Source organism: Theobroma cacao, chromosome 5, assembly GCF_000208745.1.
Source record: "Theobroma cacao cultivar B97-61/B2 chromosome 5, Criollo_cocoa_genome_V2, whole genome shotgun sequence".
NCBI classification, from domain to species: Eukaryota; Viridiplantae; Streptophyta; class Magnoliopsida; order Malvales; family Malvaceae; genus Theobroma; species Theobroma cacao.
Genome location: NC_030854.1, coordinates 2,718,015 through 2,735,341, shown reverse-complemented (window position 1 = coordinate 2,735,341; position 17,327 = coordinate 2,718,015). Strand labels below are relative to the sequence as shown.

Below are 17,327 nucleotides of genomic sequence, written 5' to 3'. Positions count from 1 at the left end.
GGGGGGGGAGTGGGGGGGGGGGGGGGGGGGGGGAAGGAGGACAAAAAAGCACGTATAGATCTTTGGCAGAATTCAAAATTTTCCTAGATTTCATACTTCAAAAAACAGAAAAAAAAAAAAAAAAACAAAGAATTACAAAACCAGAGCCTTAAAACTACAAAATAACATGTCTCATACATAACACATTACTGATATAAGTACAATATGGGAAGCGAGAAGAAACTGTAGGGACAATTATCATCCAAATAAAATATCATGACTCACCTGAGGTGATCGTTGAGCTGCTGATTTCAGATCTTCCACAGCACCTTCCCAATCCTCTGTTAAAAGTTTAGCCTCACCCCTCTGAAACATGCAAAGACAGTTAAAGAATGAGAGTTATGGCATTATGTTCATGCACCTATAGTAAAAAGTTGGCAATGGGTGCATGGAGTCTACAGCTTACCTGTACTAAAGCTTCAAGAAGCTCCCCATCAATGTTAAGCGCTTCAGAGCAACTATTTAAAGCATCCTTGCCTCTGCCAAGCTTAACCAAGACCTTGCACAACCCAAGGTGAAGATGCACATTGTAAGCAAGATGATTGGGGTCCAATGCAAGTGCTCCTTTGTAGTCCTCAGCTGCAAGGCGCAGCTTTCCCTTGTTTACATTATCTTCTGCCTACAGATTCCACAAGTCCACGTATGTAAACAAACTTAGGCAACATAGAGGGTGACAGGACCATTTTTAAGTTAAAAAATAAAGAAAAATAGAAGGTTGTTTAAGAAAATAGGCCACTGCCAAACTACCATGTAGCTTAGCCCCTACACTGATCTCAAACAGATAAAGACAAAAGGGAGAGGGAGAATTCAAAAAGATGTTTAGTGGGCCTACACTTTTAGTCTTCTTCAGTAAATTTTTCAATCCAAAATAAGCTTTCTTCAGTTCACTGTGCTCTGGATCAAGGCGAAGACCTTTCTGGTAATGCCTGAAAAGATCATGTATCAGATCTATACATCCAATTCTAGATGTAACCAAATGAGGCATTATAAGATTCTTTTCCTAGAAAAAATATGATGTTAAACAAACCTTTGAGCAACATCATGATCTGCTAAATAGTAGTATGCACGGCCACGAAGTAGTAAGGCCTCAAGATTGTTCTCGTCTTCCTTGAGGATATACCCAGTTTCTGATATAGCACTAGAATAGTCTTTAGCTGCTAACAACAACTTCACCTTGAGGAGCTTGGCCTGCAATAAATGAAGCACATAGAGTTTATAAAGGTTGCTATAACTCAGGGAAAAAGAAAAGAACAGAAATTCAAAGTAGGTGCTACCTTTGAGCATGCTGGAGAAAAAACTAGTACAACTTTATCCAAGTATTCCAAAGCTTTTGTAGAGTCTCCAGAGTCAAAGAGACTGAAAGCTGTTTCCAAAGCATTTTGAGCCTGATGCAATTGAGAAAGTTCCTTTTCAGCAACCGAATTTCCAGGTTTTAGTTCCAGAAACCTTTTGTAGCTTTTCTCAGATTCCTCATATCTACATCATTGAAAAAGTGCCAGTCATATAATTTTCCAATTAGAAGTAGAAGATAGGGTGGCAGAGAGAGTGTGTTAGACAAGACCAGAAACTTCTTTCTTTCAAGTGCCATAGGAACCATAAAAATTTTACAAAAACATTCATACCAAAATTTTCTAGGAGCTATAGAAAAATGTCATCAAAGACATCAGAAGATCTCAATAAAACCATATTTGCTAATAATTTCTTCATTTTTGAATGCACATGAAAAAAGAAAAAGAAAAAAGTACTGCAATTAATAGAATAGAAGTATATATTCTAACTTCCTAAGTTTCAACAGTACCGGCAGAGCTGACGTAGAACAGATGCACGGCGTAAATGTGCTTCTGAAAACGCTGGATCTGCCTCAATAGCAGCATTAAGATCATTGAGTGCCTCACTGTAGTGTTTCACCTTTATACTCTGTGAAACTCTCTCGAACAACTCAGCAGCATTTCCTGGCTTTCCATCTGCACATCCAAGTGGCAACTCTTAAGGACAAATAAACAGAGAAGGTATGCATTTGCTAGCCAAGGCTGCAAATTTACAATCAAACTAATATACTCCAAGAATACCAATTTTAATATCTAAACAAGATGCACCAGCTATTTGCATGCTCGGACTCAAAACAGTCATACAAAAGTCAAACAAAAGATACATTTCTACAAAGATGTTAACAGCTATGCAGTATCACTATCATGCTTGCATCACCTGGTGCTTTTTAATTCATTCTGTTAGCTACAGTGCATCTAAAAGTATATATGAAAAGAAAAGTGTCTTTCAAGTTGAACTATCTAATAGACAATTCCACTCCACCAATGTAGACCGGAGAAGGGTCTTGACCAAAAACGAGGAAGCTATTTGTCCTTTCCCAATTAGAATCCAAAAATTGATAATCTTTCTACAGAGAAAAGCCCCTTTGCAATGGAAATCCTTTCAAATTTATGTTCTATCTAGCAATTTTTGCATACCCTCAAATTCATAAACTTTTTTTTACAAATTTAACCAAAACAAAAATTCTTATTTAACACTTCTGCTCAAGATGGATAAATGAAGATAGCAATGCAGAAGCAATAAAAAGGTGTAATATTACTAATTGACTATTCAAAGGCTTCTCCTGCAGAAAACAGCAATCCAAGAAAATCAATAAAGAGCTTCTTTGGCAATAGATAAAATATAACCAGCAACCAACAGACTAAAACGAACAATTGATATAAACAATTTTAATCAATTTTCCCTTTCCCCCCCAAGACTTCAACTTTCACACAATCTCTAACCAAAAAACTTCCTTTAACCTAACTCAAACAACACCCAGATAACCAATGAAGCTATACAACCTAGATTTTCAGCTGAAACCCACTAATTTTATACAACAAAACCCCAGATCAAATCATCAAATCTACATCAACTTAATGCGATTTCTCCAAAAAATAAAAACAAAAAAAGTTTCAAAAACACAAAAGAGAAAATTAAAAAAAAAAAAAAAGCTCACTAACCGAAAGCAGAAACGAGAGGCTGGAGAAGCAGAAACTGGCAAACCAATGCAAAGTTGAGTATTAAAACCGTGTAGACCAATCCTCTCCAAGCCATGGAATTCAAGGCCCAACTCAAACTCAAAGTATTCAACATTGTTCTTCCTCTCTATTTATAAATCAATAGATTTACATAGGATTTTTTTTTTTTGTCTGTGTGCATATGTATATATATTACTTTTGCTTGTTTGATTTTGATTCCGAAGACTCCAATTTTTAGTTGGTGAAACCAAAATCATAAAGAAAACGTTTTAGAGTTCATATAAATTTGTTACATACAATCTTTGGGATTTGGAAGAAGTGTTCGCGAGGATTTGCATGTCATTACACGTTGTTTCAGCCAATGGATGAAATACACGTGGATTTGAATGGTCCGGCTAAGTGCGCACCCGTGGAACTCCTAACGCAGTAGGAGATTGACATGTCATACCGTACTTGTCCCCTGGACTTCCGGTTGGCCCAACTACACAATTGGGTCTTAAGAAAACTCTTTCTTACCAGAAAACAAGACATAGCCCAAAGAATTGTAACATGTCGGATGCTTTAATTTGTGAATAAATAATTATAACAATTTGTTCAAAGGAATGGTAGTTTATGGGCATTTACATGCCATTTGATTTCAATAATGTCACCCATAAGCTTTATCCAATAAAACCTTTGAAAACTTTCATGTTTCCTTAAATAATATCACTCATAGTATATATGAAATGAAATTATTATTATGGTAGTTTTTTTTTTTCTATACATACTACGAAATATAAAATAATTATTTACGGATTATTATTCTACACATTAACGATGGGGTTTTTAAACTGCATACAACTGTCATGTGTTCATTTAATAATTAAATAATTTATTTAAATTCGCTGTAAAGGTAAAAAATCGTAACGTTGATAAATTGATAATAATCCATCATTTAATTAGTTAATAGAAAGAATCAATTGAAGTTGTAAGAGTAAACAAGAATTTTTACAATAGTCTATGAGAAATATATATAAGGGATGGCTTGCGAGAAGGTATATATATATACATAAAATGTATAGAGTAGGAACTAGAAAAGTTTTTGACTTTGTTTAATTGGCTGGACAACGTCAACCATTTCAACTTGTTATTGTGAAACCCCAATCAGTTGTATTAATAAAATATTGCTAGGGAAATAGGGGATGATGATACGTGAAAAGCTTAACACATGAAAACTATAGCGTGGAAATGGTTGGTGGTGGTCCAAAATCATTAAAATCTAAATTAGGTTAACCAATTAGGTCCTTTCTCGGTTTCTCCCTTCCACATAAACCCTAATTAATTACAACTCTATATAATTTTCTTAGCTTGGTGCCTTGTTGGGCAAATGACACATGAACTCTAAAGCAAAAGCGCTCTCTTCTATAGGAGTAGAATTTATTGACACTTGGAATTTATTGACCCATTAACTCTAATTTCACTTTATAAGCAATAACTAATTTGAATGTACAACTTTTCTTAAGCTAAAAACTTGGTTTGAAGCTTGTGTAACATACTGTAAAAAGTGATGGGTATTGTTTTAATATTCCAAATATAAAACTAGTTCAAAACTTCGAAGACATAGGCTGACGAAGGTCTCAAAAAGCTGGTCGTGGACAAGTACCAATAAAAAGGTGAAAATCATTATACAATAACAATTAACTGCACTTTCTTTATAGAAAAATCCCATTGCACATCTCTCTCTCTCTCTCTCTCTCTCTCTTTTTGTGCAGTTTGTGGGCACATCCCTTCGTCCATTGCAGACCCTGTTTACTTTGCCTGACCATTGGCTCTACGAGGTGTGAAGCATTCCCATTTCCCAGTTTTTTCTTTAAAAAAAAAAAAAAACCTTGGTAGTATGTTTTTTAAAGAGCATTGAAAGTCAAAAACTGTCCTGTACAAAGAGTGCCCAGCAACGGGCTGTTAGGGGGCAAGAGACTACAGTGCCCTAGACTAGGAAAGGGGATTTTTGCAACCTTTTCGGCCAAAAATTAAGTGTCTATCCCGTCCCCCACCGTCGTCACTGTCAAAAGCCCACCTATGTTCGTTTTTTACTTAGGTTTTTCTAGTTTTGATCGCATGTCTAGTGAACATATATAAAATATGGCCTTAGCAACATAAAAGTAACCATAAACATGTTTGGAAAGATGAATACAAACGGCGTTCATGTAGTTTCCAATAGGTCTTGCATTGGAAACCTAAACATATTCTGTCTTAGTTTCCAAGGTTGTTGCCTTTATCCTTTTCTCAGTAGAACAGCAAGGATCGTGAGGGGCTGAGAAATGGAAAATTCTTCTAATATTAATATATGAACTATATTTAGCCTATGCTTGAAATAATAAAAATATTAATCCAACGAAACTTTAATAATGTGAATTAATTCATTCAATAAAAAAATACTATGTAATAAAGCAAATAAACTTATATCATAATATGATCTTAATTATCAATCTTATGGGATTTAAACAACATATACTAATTGCATATTGTTAATCAATAATAACCCAAACTAAATTACAAGCATATATATTCCATACTCATCACAATGATATAGATACCAATTTCTAGGGCATCATCATAACATTCTCTACAAATGTTTATATATACAAGGCAAAAACATCATCTAGAAGTGCAATTGATCTTTTGGATAATTCCCCGGATGTTTTCTCTTTTTTTTTTTTTTACCCAAATTTCCATCAATTAACGTTGGACAGATCGGACGGATGTCCTTGACTTTGAACACACCCTCAAAGCCATCCTTGGCCCCAATAATTTCAGTACTAGATTTCTCATTACACTATAAGGTCTACCTTGCAGCCCCTAGATTCTTCCTACTTGATCCAACATGGCTATTGCCTACCTTGCCTTTCCACTTGATCGTCTAATTGTTTAAATAAAACAAGCACCCGATGATAATCCGAAACCAAAAAAGCAAAAAATAGAGAGAAAAGAAAACAAATTAGAGACGTGCAAAGGCTACTATGTATAATCTAAGTCTCCCCTAATACCTAACAAGTATAATATATAACAAGGGAACAAGCTGCAAACTGATGACTAAATAATCTTTCTCTGTTTGTCTCTCTCTCTCCTAATCCTAAAACCACCAACGTTGACGAGTGAGCCGCATTACTTTGACGAACAGTCAACCAAATACTTTAGTTTCCAGTGCTGTTCAATTTCAAAAAGGAGAGAGAGAAAGTGAAGAAGGAAAGATTATATATAAAAAGAAAAGAAAAAATATTGTGAAAAAAACGATAAGAGAGCTGAGACAGAAAAGAAAACAACAAGAACAACAACGAGTACATGCAATGACTTGGAGTTGGCTCATTGTTTAGTCATTTCAAACATGGAATTGGGCCCCTCACAAGTCCCCCCCTCGGCTGTTTCACTGACCATTCACAAGATGAGCTTCTGTGCTTTTTTCTGGGGCTTTGGTTTGCTTGTACACCGAGTCTCCAACTTGGTCCCCAACCTTCAGCCTTTTTTTTTTTTTTTAAGATTATATATTGCATATATAATCGTATCGGCAACTCGTATATTTTTTTTGCTGAATTTTTTTTTACTGAGCTGTAACGGTATTTGGAAAGGTAGCTAGGTAGCTGAGCTCAGTGGTTGCTGGTGAATTGACTCAAGCCCATGGTTGAGCCAATTGATGCAAATTTGGCTAGGTCTTGGGGTAAAAATGGACGAGCAGATTGATCGTTGCTCATGCCAAGGAAGTCTCTGGTCAGACTTTGATCAATGGAATTTGAACCAGGGTGGTGCATCTTTAGTTGACTTGGGTTACTGTGTTTTGCTCCTGTTTGTAACATGAGCTGCTCAAGATTGTTGCTCGTTGCACTGGCCACAGAATTAAAATTTGAACTTCCGAGACCTGCATCAGTACTCATTGATACACTACTTGATGCCATGAAAGTCTCTTGTTCCTTCACATGATTTGGATAAACCTGGTGCAGCTGATCATTTCTATCCTGAGTTGAACTCAGACTAACCGTGTGAGAAGAAGATGAGCTCATTACACCAAAACTGTTCCCAAAGAACGATGGGTTGCTTCTTGTTGAACCCATCTGGGCTGCTTTTTGCAGGAGTGCAGTTGCGGACATGGGTGCAGCAGGCTTGGGTTGCTTGTTTTGAGTTTCCGAGTAGAGAGACGACAAGCTTTCCATCAAATTACCTTTGCTTCCACCTTCTTCTTTTAACCCTTGTGGCAATGGCGATAAGGAGAGATTGGCATTTGTTGAAGTTGCACCACTCTTGTCAAATCCAGGGAAGTGACCGTGGTTATCAAAATTGGTCAGTGAAGATGAGCCAAAGAGATTGCCTGAAGCCATTTGAACAATCTCAGGCAAACCTGTCAAATTCAATAACACGAAAAGACTTGATAATTTAGTCACAATACCAATAAGATTAACCAGGCCCGATTTAATCATCGGAAACATTCTGGGATGTCGAGGATTTTGTTGGTATCTTTTGAAGGAGAGTTATACCTGCTGCAGGCATCCCAGTGAAATCTTGTCCGAAACCCGAACCGAGTTGAGAAATTCCAGCAACATCTTGAACTCCCCGGCCAGCAAATCCATGCGGCAGATTCACAGTATCATTTCTGAAATTTAGGTTTGTGGCTGCAACAGAAGTGAGTCGTGCACTCTCTTCAGCTAAGGCGTCACAAAAAGCTCGATGGGTGATAAAGCTGTCTTTTCTGTTTGAATTAAAACAACACCAATTCAATACACAACCAACACCCCAAATTCAGAATACAAGCACTTATTACCTAATCATTAGGTTGCATTAAATTAGAAAGCCCAAAGCCATGAATTCTTCAAATATGTGCATTTATTTCTTTATGCAACGTATCGTAACAAAAAGAAAGAAGATTTGAGAACAAGAGAAAAACAAGAAACAAAGGTATATGGAATACCTGGAAAATAGTGTCCCACAGTCGCACTTGTACTCTCTAGTACCACAAGTTTTGGAGTGAGCTTTCCAGTCTGATTGAACTGCATATTTCTTTGAACATTTCTCACACTTCCACTTCTTCTCCCCATGTTTTCTGCTATAATGTTTCTTTATTCCAGTGAGGTCGCCAAGAGCTCTGGATGGATCGTGGTGAACGCAGGTTTTCTCAGGACAGATATAAACCTTCTTTCGGACCTCTTTGTTGGTTCTTTGCCTGAGCTTCCATGGAAGATTGTGACCCCGGCGATGAAGCTGTAAGTTTTGGTCTCTTTGGAAACCTTTGTTGCATATTTCACATATGAATCTGTTTGTAGCCATAAGAGTTTTGGGAGATAAAGCAATAACTTCAGCATCTGGATCTGTTGAGACAAAGAAAAGAATATATGGAATTACTGGACTAATCGGTTCATCAACAACAGTTAAGAAAAGGGTATCATTAAAGTGAATGAAAGATTAAGTAAATTTAAGCTTACCAGGAGTTCCTGGAAGATTTCGCTTCTTCTTAACAGGATTAGGATTAGCTTTAGGGTTAGGGTTTGCATTATTTTGGTCTTGAACAAACCCTCCTCTTGAAGCAGGCATGGAAAACGCATCACCAGACATCTTTTTTAATTTTTGTTTTGGCAACTAAATTCCGAAAACTGATAGTTTTGAATATTAGTTGCAAGAAAACAACTAGCTTTCAAAAGGCTAAAACTAAAAAACAGTACAAAACAAAAGAAAACAAGGATTTCTCCAAACGCAAGCAGATAAATCTTTGGTATATAAATTCAAATACTGACTCTCTCTCTCTCTCTCTGATTCTGCCAAAGAGACAAGAAAAGCACAACTCAAGCTTCAATCTAAAACACTCTCCCCACACAAATATATACTACTAAACTTTAAAACAACAACAAAATAAAAAAAGCACCCTCGGACTCTTCTTACAGAGATCTGGTTTTTACCTTGTTTTGATTTCAAAAGAAAACACCAAAAACCATGATGACTAAAGAGAATATCTCTCTATCTCATTTTCTAACCCCTCCTGTCTCTCTCTCGCTCTCTCTTTCTCTTTCTCTTATAGTCTTGGTCTTACATTATTCTACACCCTTCTTTTTTATCTTACCCATATCTTCAAAGTCGGTCAGCCATTGATTTAGATGGGCCACCCCCCCCCCCCCCCCTCCCCCGTTCTCTCTTTCTCTTTCATACACAAACTCACGATTGTAGAAGGTTGCATTTGTGCGTGCAAGACAGCAAGCTGCTGCTATTGAGTAACACCAGCTGAAAATTGTATAGGTTTTTGTGTGCCTTTTGTGGTAGTGCTAGCTTTTGGAGCTCAAACTACATAGCAGTAGCAGTGTAATATTTTAATATTGTAGTAGTACCAAGGAAAAGAAAATCGATTGAATAATAAAAAGTTACTACGACTGCTATTACTATACTAGTGGTACCTATAAAAAAGGGTAATTGATGGGATTGTTTTACTAACAGAAGGAGAGCAGATGAAGGGTTTTTTTTTTCTTTTTTTATTTTGATCGGCGTTTGTTTGTTTGTTTTAGTGATTTGAGTCCAGGAAAAGGTAGGGGACTTGGTTAAAAAGTGAGTTGCCTTTACAGCCATTTTGATCAGGTGTGAAATGATTAAACCATAATTAAAAGAAAGACCAAATTTAGGAAGAAGTTGCAGGGGCGGAAGAGAGATAGCATAAAGCAAAATGTGTGTGAGAGAGAGAGAGAGAGAGTGGTAAGTGAGCTGAGCCTGAGTGCTGAGAGAGAGTTGGGGTTCCCGAGAGAAAGAGAGAGAGAGAGAGAGAGAGAGAGAGAGAAAGAGAAGTGATAGGACGGTCCGTGATACCTGTCTGGAAGGGGGACCCAGATTTGGACTGTGATTCTGATGCTGCACCCTCCTCCATCATCCTAAAAAGTATTGAGTGCATGTTACAGTGATATGTACTTGTCCTTGTTATGTTACTGATGTTGATGATGATACTCTCCACTCACACAACAAAAGTCTACTTGTACTAGTACAAGTAAAACATTTTTACTGCAACAGTCTGGGTTTTTTTTTTAATTGTTTTTCTTTTGGTTGGTTTTCATTGTTCAAGAGTTCTTTGGGCCAAACCACTCACAATTTGAGAAACCCTTTATTCAATTGTCGTGTGATTGGTTGATGTCAAATGATGCATGAGAAATCCATGTTAAAATAGAGTCTAGCTGTACATATTCATTTCAATTGGAGAATCATAACTTGTACAATAATATTAGCTAGTCATTGCTATCTTCATTTAGCTTAATGGTAAAACCTGTTTATTACATACAGGAATTGCAAAAGGGAAAAGGGTAATTGAACAGAAAATCTGTGGTATTGTCTCTATCTACACGACACCATGTTACTTTCTTAAAATTTGATCTTTCTGTCCTTGATGGTGGTGAGTTCTCCGACAATAATGAAATAATCCAGATTATTCTACCAAATAGGTTGCAGATAGAACGAAGTAAATTCATAAATTCTTCTAAACCTCTATAAAAATGTTCTATAAGTTGGTTTCCTACTGGGGTAAGGATAGCAAAGATGAGATAAATGGGGTGAAGTCTATAGATTGATTGTGTATTCAAGTCATAACTCGTGATAGGTATCCTCCATTCAAATTAAGTTAAAAAATTGTTGAAATGTGGCAGTTTGATCATAATTAATTAGGCTAGTGATTCAGTTCGATTTGAGTTTGAATTCGATTAATTATTCGAACCTGCTGCTGATCAGAATTCAAAGTGGATGGACCAATTTCATTTTCATATTGATAAGCTGGTATATATGTTAATGATCAAATTCCATGACTCACTGACTGAATTCCCAGAAATGGGTGTAATAGTTGAGGGTCCCAAAATGCGAGAATCACATGTGGGATGTGTTATTGCCATGACAAGAACTTCTCACGTTATAGCAGATTAAATATTGTAATATTATAAATATATATTAATAAAATTATGCTAATTAATTAATTAATTACCATTCAAATTTTAATCTAAGATGCCATATATTATATATAAATTGTGCTACCACTTGACGTGAATACCTAGTGTACCAAAAACCCTTTACTTCTGCCATCTTTTTGTGCTTTTTTTAATTATTTCTGGTAAATTAATAAAAATATACCCCTACTAATACAATGTATGTTTTCTTTTTGAAACCAAAAGTAGGTATTAGCTCTCTCCTATTGATAAGAAAAAAAACAAATTGATTCAAATTTAATGAAGTTTGGCTGCTTAATTTGGTATATTTAACTTTATATGAAAGTTGATAAATCCAATTTTCTATAGTTTTTTTCTTTTTAAAAAAAGTATGTCATATAGTAATAATTGACAAAGAATACATTATACTGATTGAAATCTTTAACCTTAACACTAATAGACAAAAGACTCGTGGAGGTGTTTTGATGTTTCTAATTAACAAAAGTATACATATATTTATACTTAATTACCATATAGTGTATAGTTTTATGTATACCATAACCAATTCATCGAGATTTTTTAAAAAATTTTTAGTAAACATATATATTAATTTTGATGATCCGACTAATTATAATTGATCACTATAAATTATAAAATCAGAAAAATATATAACAATGTATATTATAAAATTGTTATTAAAATTAGTTAGGAAATCGTTGACTTGAAACTTGTATTTGTGAAAAGCTGCTAGAGTGGGCGACCATTATACCACTCTACACTAAAGTGTTATATGTGCTTTGCCATTAATTTCTAAACCCTGTGATTTCATTTTCCATCACTTCTCACACCAAAGACAACTCTACCAAAGACGGTGGTGATGGCATAGGATATTAGGATGGACTTTCTCTTCCTAACTATTTCAAAAGCATGCATGCCCAGCTGCCATGGTGAAAAACGTGTGTGTGGTAGCTAGTTATTAATTCTATAGTTTGTCCTACTCGTTACAATCATGAATGTTTTTTGAATTTTGTTACGCAGACTGAATCGATTTCTGACCCTCTTTCATGCATCGAAGCCTCTTCAAGTCAATTTTTCCTTCCTTGTCACATCTGTATCTATTCGCGGATGTTAATTGCATGACATCGAACAAGATATAATTACCAAGATTTTTGGGTATGTAAAGCTAGCTCTCTTCTCCTCTGCTCGTTGCTTTCTCCCCGTACCATAAATCAGACTTAGTATTTATATTCTGGGCACTGCTCGATATGGAGACAACAAGCTGTGTCGTTCACCATTAATGCAAGAAGCCTAAGGTGCATACATTAATTAATTGAATATATATATATATATATATATATATATATATATATATATATATGGATCCAACTGTTCCCCTCAAACACGTTTTTACAGTAGGTCTACGTCAAGAAAGCTCCTGTCATGTGGCGATGTCTTTATCGAAGCTGACTTTGAGCAGACACCACACTGTTGTTCTCTACATTATATATAATTGGATGGATGTATTAGATGGAAAAAGAATACACAAGACATATAGGGAGATATGTATAATACAAAGTTTGAAGGCAATAGATAATTGACCTGCTTTTGGCTCCATGCATTCGGAGCTTCCTTCCAAAAAAAAGGATGCCCCCTCTTTCCTTGGTATCCTATGCTTTTTTGTTTCAAAAATATAAGTAAGAGACACATGCAAACGTAGGGACACACACAAAATCCCATGTCCCATGTGTTCGTTTTTTGCAAATATCTAAAAAACCCTAAAATTCTCAGATGATGGAAAAAAGAAGGGGAGGGGGAATGAGTTTTATAAGGATAATGTGTCCGACCAGAAACGACATCCTTCACATTCATCCATTGCATAGATTCCCAATCTCTGTCCCTCTATGTATTAGAGAGCTAATGCCCATTGTCTTACTTTATTATTCTCTCCGAAGACCCTGTTTGGTAACCTAGCTAGAATTAAACTATTTAAATACAGGACATCCCATAGATTTTGTTTTCTTTTCTTTTTTTTTTTAAAAAAACTAAAACAATATATAGATGTTCCATGAAATGTCTTGTTTTGTTTTGTTTTTGTTTTTGTTTTCCGCTTAGATTGATTTTCAATTGCCCTATATAATTCCCTTAGATTGAAGAGAAATAATTATGGATGGTTGGGCCCTTTTCCTTTGTTATTATATACACATATATATATCTTGGACCGATGAGATTTGGGATTTCTCAATCTTTTTTAAGTTTACCAGGTCAATTATTAAATTAGTTCATTTAGAGGTGAAATGGAAATTTTTAATGCTCATTAAATACTAGTATTTCGACATGCAAAAGATTTAGGTGCACCACATATATAATTCAGAAGTGTGATTTTCTTTTAATAAAAAATAATGGGCACATATATATATTCAGAAGTGTGATTTACTTTATAAATTAATTATATGTATGGACTATATACGATTATTATCTTTTTCTTCTGATTAATAATCAAGAAAAAAGATGAAAAGTGACCGATTGATGACTTTTATCAACCTAAGTGAAAGTGACCCTAAATCCCAAATTGAAAAAAGCAAATTAATTGAGATCCTTCGGACTCGAAAATTACGGTCAATTGGGTCTTTAATGGTCGTAAGAGGTCATGGAAATTTTAGAAGCTATTTCAACAAATCGACCCTCTCTGTGAGGTGGTTGGTTTGTGTTTACTTTTGAAATATCTCCCACAAATAAGGTAGATAAAACTGAGTTATTTGAGCACGAAATGGTCCTTGTGTTATATGGAGTCATGCTTCTTCATTGAATTTTGGTGTTATAACTTGTTATAGGCATAATTTTCCCATTGTTTGGTTTGACGAAGGTGTTGGGTAAGACATGTTTAGCCGTGCTATCTATTGTGAGAGTGGATGGTTTGTTCTATTACCTTGTATAAGGTCTATTTTATTTTTATCTATTTCGCAAATCAAACATCCTGTAAAGTGATGGTTCACTATAAATAACCAAAGAGTGAAAAACTACTCGATGAGCCGTGACTCACAAATATGATTTCTTTATTCTTCTTTAATATTTTAGTGGGAATTCTCAAACAAGTTTAGTTCAATCCAACACCAAAGCATTATTGTGTTATTAAAATGTTAAAAGCGCACAACTAACACGGTTTGCCCCTGCCCCTCCTTGGATGTAATAGCCCCACATGGGCTGTCCTTACTGTCTAACATGAGGCTGCTTTCAGTTGAAAAAGGAATGGACAGGCATTCAGCTTCAACGAATTATTTGAATTCATGATTACAGATTTTACGTATGGAAATAAAAGAAAATAATTTAAAAAAAAAACGATAAGTTCATTCAATTGGTAAATCGTCTAATTCGTCAGAATGATTTTAATCAGGTTAAGTCTTCTGGTTGATTTTTCGTCCATGTTAATCTTGAATGTCCGTACTATTACAAACACAGTATATTATATCTTCTTTTGAAGATTGAATAGGTTATTTTTTGTGATTTTATTGGCCAAGAATCATAGAAAAGGAAAATAAAATTTGACCTATGAACTGGATGAATTCACAAATGTTAAAACTGTCTTCTATCTAGTCTTACGTTCTTCATTAATTTCATGTCCTTAAGACTCAATACATTTGTGCTCATGTAATTGTTTCTTCCCTATCCGTATGTCTATTTATTTATATGAACGATGACAAAAATGAGGAAACTATGGATCTGAGTCTGTTTCTTCTTCATTTCCATCCCCATATATGTATATCTCCAAATGATTGACTCTTATGATTGTTGGAAATTAATTGTAAATCCCTCATTTTTTTCTATATCTTTTTTCTTTTTTACCAAATGCATGGAGGAAATAATGTTATTTTCCTTTCCCATTTTCCTCCCCAATGCACTCTCACTTCAAGCCCCACAGTGAGGCAAAAATTAATGCTGAGTTTGAGACATTGGTCCAACCTCCAGGGGCCCCTTTGCGTGTGACTCGCGTGATTGTTCACTCTCTCCATTTGCACAAGCTAAAGTCAAAAATTTTCAGTGCTAATTGTCTAGAGAGATCAGACTATAGATTTACTACTGTTTGATCTTTTCTATTACTATTATTTTCAGCTCCATATATATCATGCCCTTTAATTCTTTGTTGCTTATTTGTTGATAGCAACGACCAAATTGGCTTGGAGCTGTCGGTGCATGCTAAAGTTTTTGCCAAATCATTCTAATTATTTGGATAAGAAATAACTATTGTAACTAAAGTCATGTCTTAGTTATCTTCTAAGAGAACAAGAAGATCTTCTTGCACATGGGACCTTTGAAAGAAGATCATGATCAGTTCCCTTCTATTCTTGTATAAGTAGATTACCAATCTCATTTTTCACTAATTTTTCATCAAAGGTGTTCATTCTGCGATGATATGATTTAAGATGTAAATTTAAATTTTAAAAGTGTTTACATCGATAGAACTTTTGTGGGTTCTTATTTGTATAGTCTGTTTTGACCACACCTTCAATTGTAGTCGAAATTTTGTATCAATTTCTATAATACTTAATAAAATAATCAAATTTGATTGAGAGAAGAAAAATGAGAAGTCTAATAGGCAGAAATTCCAAAGAAATAAGCAACAGCATACTCCTAGGATTCAACGTTTCTTGTCCATAAAGATGAAAGGGAAACCTCGATGTTACCAAGGTTTATTTACCAGAAAGTTTTGTCTTGGAGCATACGAATTACAATAACTAATAAGCAAAACTATATACCAAGTATTCACACTCAGTCTGTTGCCACACAAACTCAAAGTTAGGTGTCCATATTTTTGTATTTTTCGAAAGAGGGGTTTTTTTGGGGGAGGATATTTAATAGCAACTCTGATGAATTGAATTTTCTTTTCTCTCTCTCTCTCTCTCTCTCATAAATTCAAAGAAGAGATCAGCATCCGTGCAATTAGTCTTTGAATGGAAAAAGGATGGGCATGGAGTGATGTTGAAAGAGACTTTGGGGTGGACAAAAGAAAAATTGGTAAACAGAGAGGTTCCAAGCAGAAAATTACATGTAATCGAATCCCTGGTATCAAGTTGGCCTTATTATGTCCCCCGTTCCCACTTTTTCTTATGTTCTGTTTCTTGGAGCTTTGCACAGATAAAGCAAAGCGTATGGGCAAACAAGTCTAGAGAACCCAAACAACACCCCCATCTCTAGATTCTATAACCCATATTTTCTTAGTTGTGTTTTCTTTCTACTTTCTAAGTAATTGTACCTTGGTTCCTCTAGAGACCACACGGAACTTGTCAGCCAGTTAGGGATACCCTTTATGCTTTAATTCTAATTCTTTTTTTTTTTTTTTACTCAATCATTTCCATCATGCTTGTATTATGAATAATGTTACTTTCTCTTCCATTTTTATTCACTTTACATTTCTAAGAGCTTACTTCACTTTCACATCAATAGAAACTACACATTGATAGACATCTTTATCTGATATTATAAACTTCATTCTGTTCATCTCAAAATTTAAAATCGAAATATTCAAAAGAAACTTTCAAACCATAAAAATTGAAATATCCACTTAAAACTGTAAGATAGTAATTAAGGGTTTAGAAGCGGAATGAATATACATAGTACATAACATAGCTAAGGCACATTCACTCGGATTCATTGAGATCCTCTGTTGGTGCAAATGGGATTTAGATGGAATTCAAGGAACCGATAAATTGACTTCAAGGCGAACCTTTCAATAGACATTATTTTAAGACATATGTCCCCCCCATCACTTGGAATGCAAAGGGGAATAATGCAAATAACCTTAAAGATGCAATGAAGCCAACGTCTAACTTTGTACTTGGGCGGCCTTGGATGCATGCGAGTAGACTGCTAGATACACCTGAGGGTTTGCAAAGTTGTTTAGTCTTAGAGCCTACTTTCTGCAACAAGTAGATTACAAAGAATTTGGACGCTTTTATAGTTAATGGGAACTTAAGTGTTTATGTTAATAGAACACAAGACTTTTATTACTCTTGATTTTCTGCTCTTGCTTTGTTTTTGATTTGATATATCAAAATGGTTGACAACAAGCCTTTTATGTAAGCTTGCAAGTGTCTCTTCTTCAAGGACACAACTATTTCATTAAGACACCATTTTGTTTTAAAAACATCTTTATATTTTTTCAGACACAACTTTTAGATGAAGGTATTGTTTTCGATAATTATCTTATGAAAAGATCATAAGATAATTATTCATTCCATATAACATAATCTTTGAGCTATAATTTAAAACAATAACTTTTCATATTTAAATTTTTGATCTATGGTATTTTTTCAATTTGTCTCATAACTTTTGGATATCATTTTACCAAGAGACATAACTATTCACATAAAAACCTATCTAC

General features: G+C 34.9%; 2 protein-coding genes across 2 annotated transcripts in view; both read right to left on the bottom strand.

Annotated features, from left to right (window-relative positions):
- Window positions 1-3,332, bottom strand: part of LOC18597931 (dnaJ protein P58IPK homolog) — a 4,499-nt gene extending 1,167 nt beyond the window's left edge. The window contains exons 1-7 of the mRNA XM_007027236.2: window positions 3,030-3,332; window positions 1,838-2,003; window positions 1,314-1,515; window positions 1,067-1,227; window positions 872-965; window positions 446-658; window positions 265-345 (exon numbers count right to left, since the gene is read on the bottom strand). Coding sequence (XP_007027298.2) covers window positions 265-345; window positions 446-658; window positions 872-965; window positions 1,067-1,227; window positions 1,314-1,515; window positions 1,838-2,003; window positions 3,030-3,162 — 1,050 coding nt within the window. The 5' untranslated portion in view covers window positions 3,163-3,332. The remainder of the gene's footprint in view (window positions 1-264; window positions 346-445; window positions 659-871; window positions 966-1,066; window positions 1,228-1,313; window positions 1,516-1,837; window positions 2,004-3,029) is intronic.
- On the bottom strand, window positions 5,630-9,141 carry LOC18597930 (zinc finger protein JACKDAW). Its single transcript, XM_007027235.2, has 4 exons — window positions 8,495-9,141; window positions 7,984-8,380; window positions 7,553-7,764; window positions 5,630-7,416 (listed from the first exon to the last, which is right to left on the bottom strand). The coding sequence occupies exons 1-4, from the start codon at window positions 8,622-8,624 to the stop codon at window positions 6,671-6,673; spliced, it is 1,485 nt and encodes a 494-aa protein (XP_007027297.2). The 5' UTR covers window positions 8,625-9,141; the 3' UTR covers window positions 5,630-6,670.

What these genes read in the sequence shown, in the direction of transcription:
- LOC18597930 (XM_007027235.2), bottom strand. Translation starts at nt 8,624, where the DNA reads ATGTCTGGTGATGCGTTTTCCATGCCTGCTTCAAGAGGAGGGTTTGTT. An exon ending in AAATCTTCCAGGAACTCCTG is followed by an intron (nt 8,381 to 8,494) that starts GTAAGCTTAAAT and finishes TTGTCTCAACAG; the next exon opens with ATCCAGATGCTGAAGTTATT. An exon ending in TGTGGGACACTATTTTCCAG is followed by an intron (nt 7,765 to 7,983) that starts GTATTCCATATA and finishes TAATTCAAACAG; the next exon opens with AAAAGACAGCTTTATCACCC.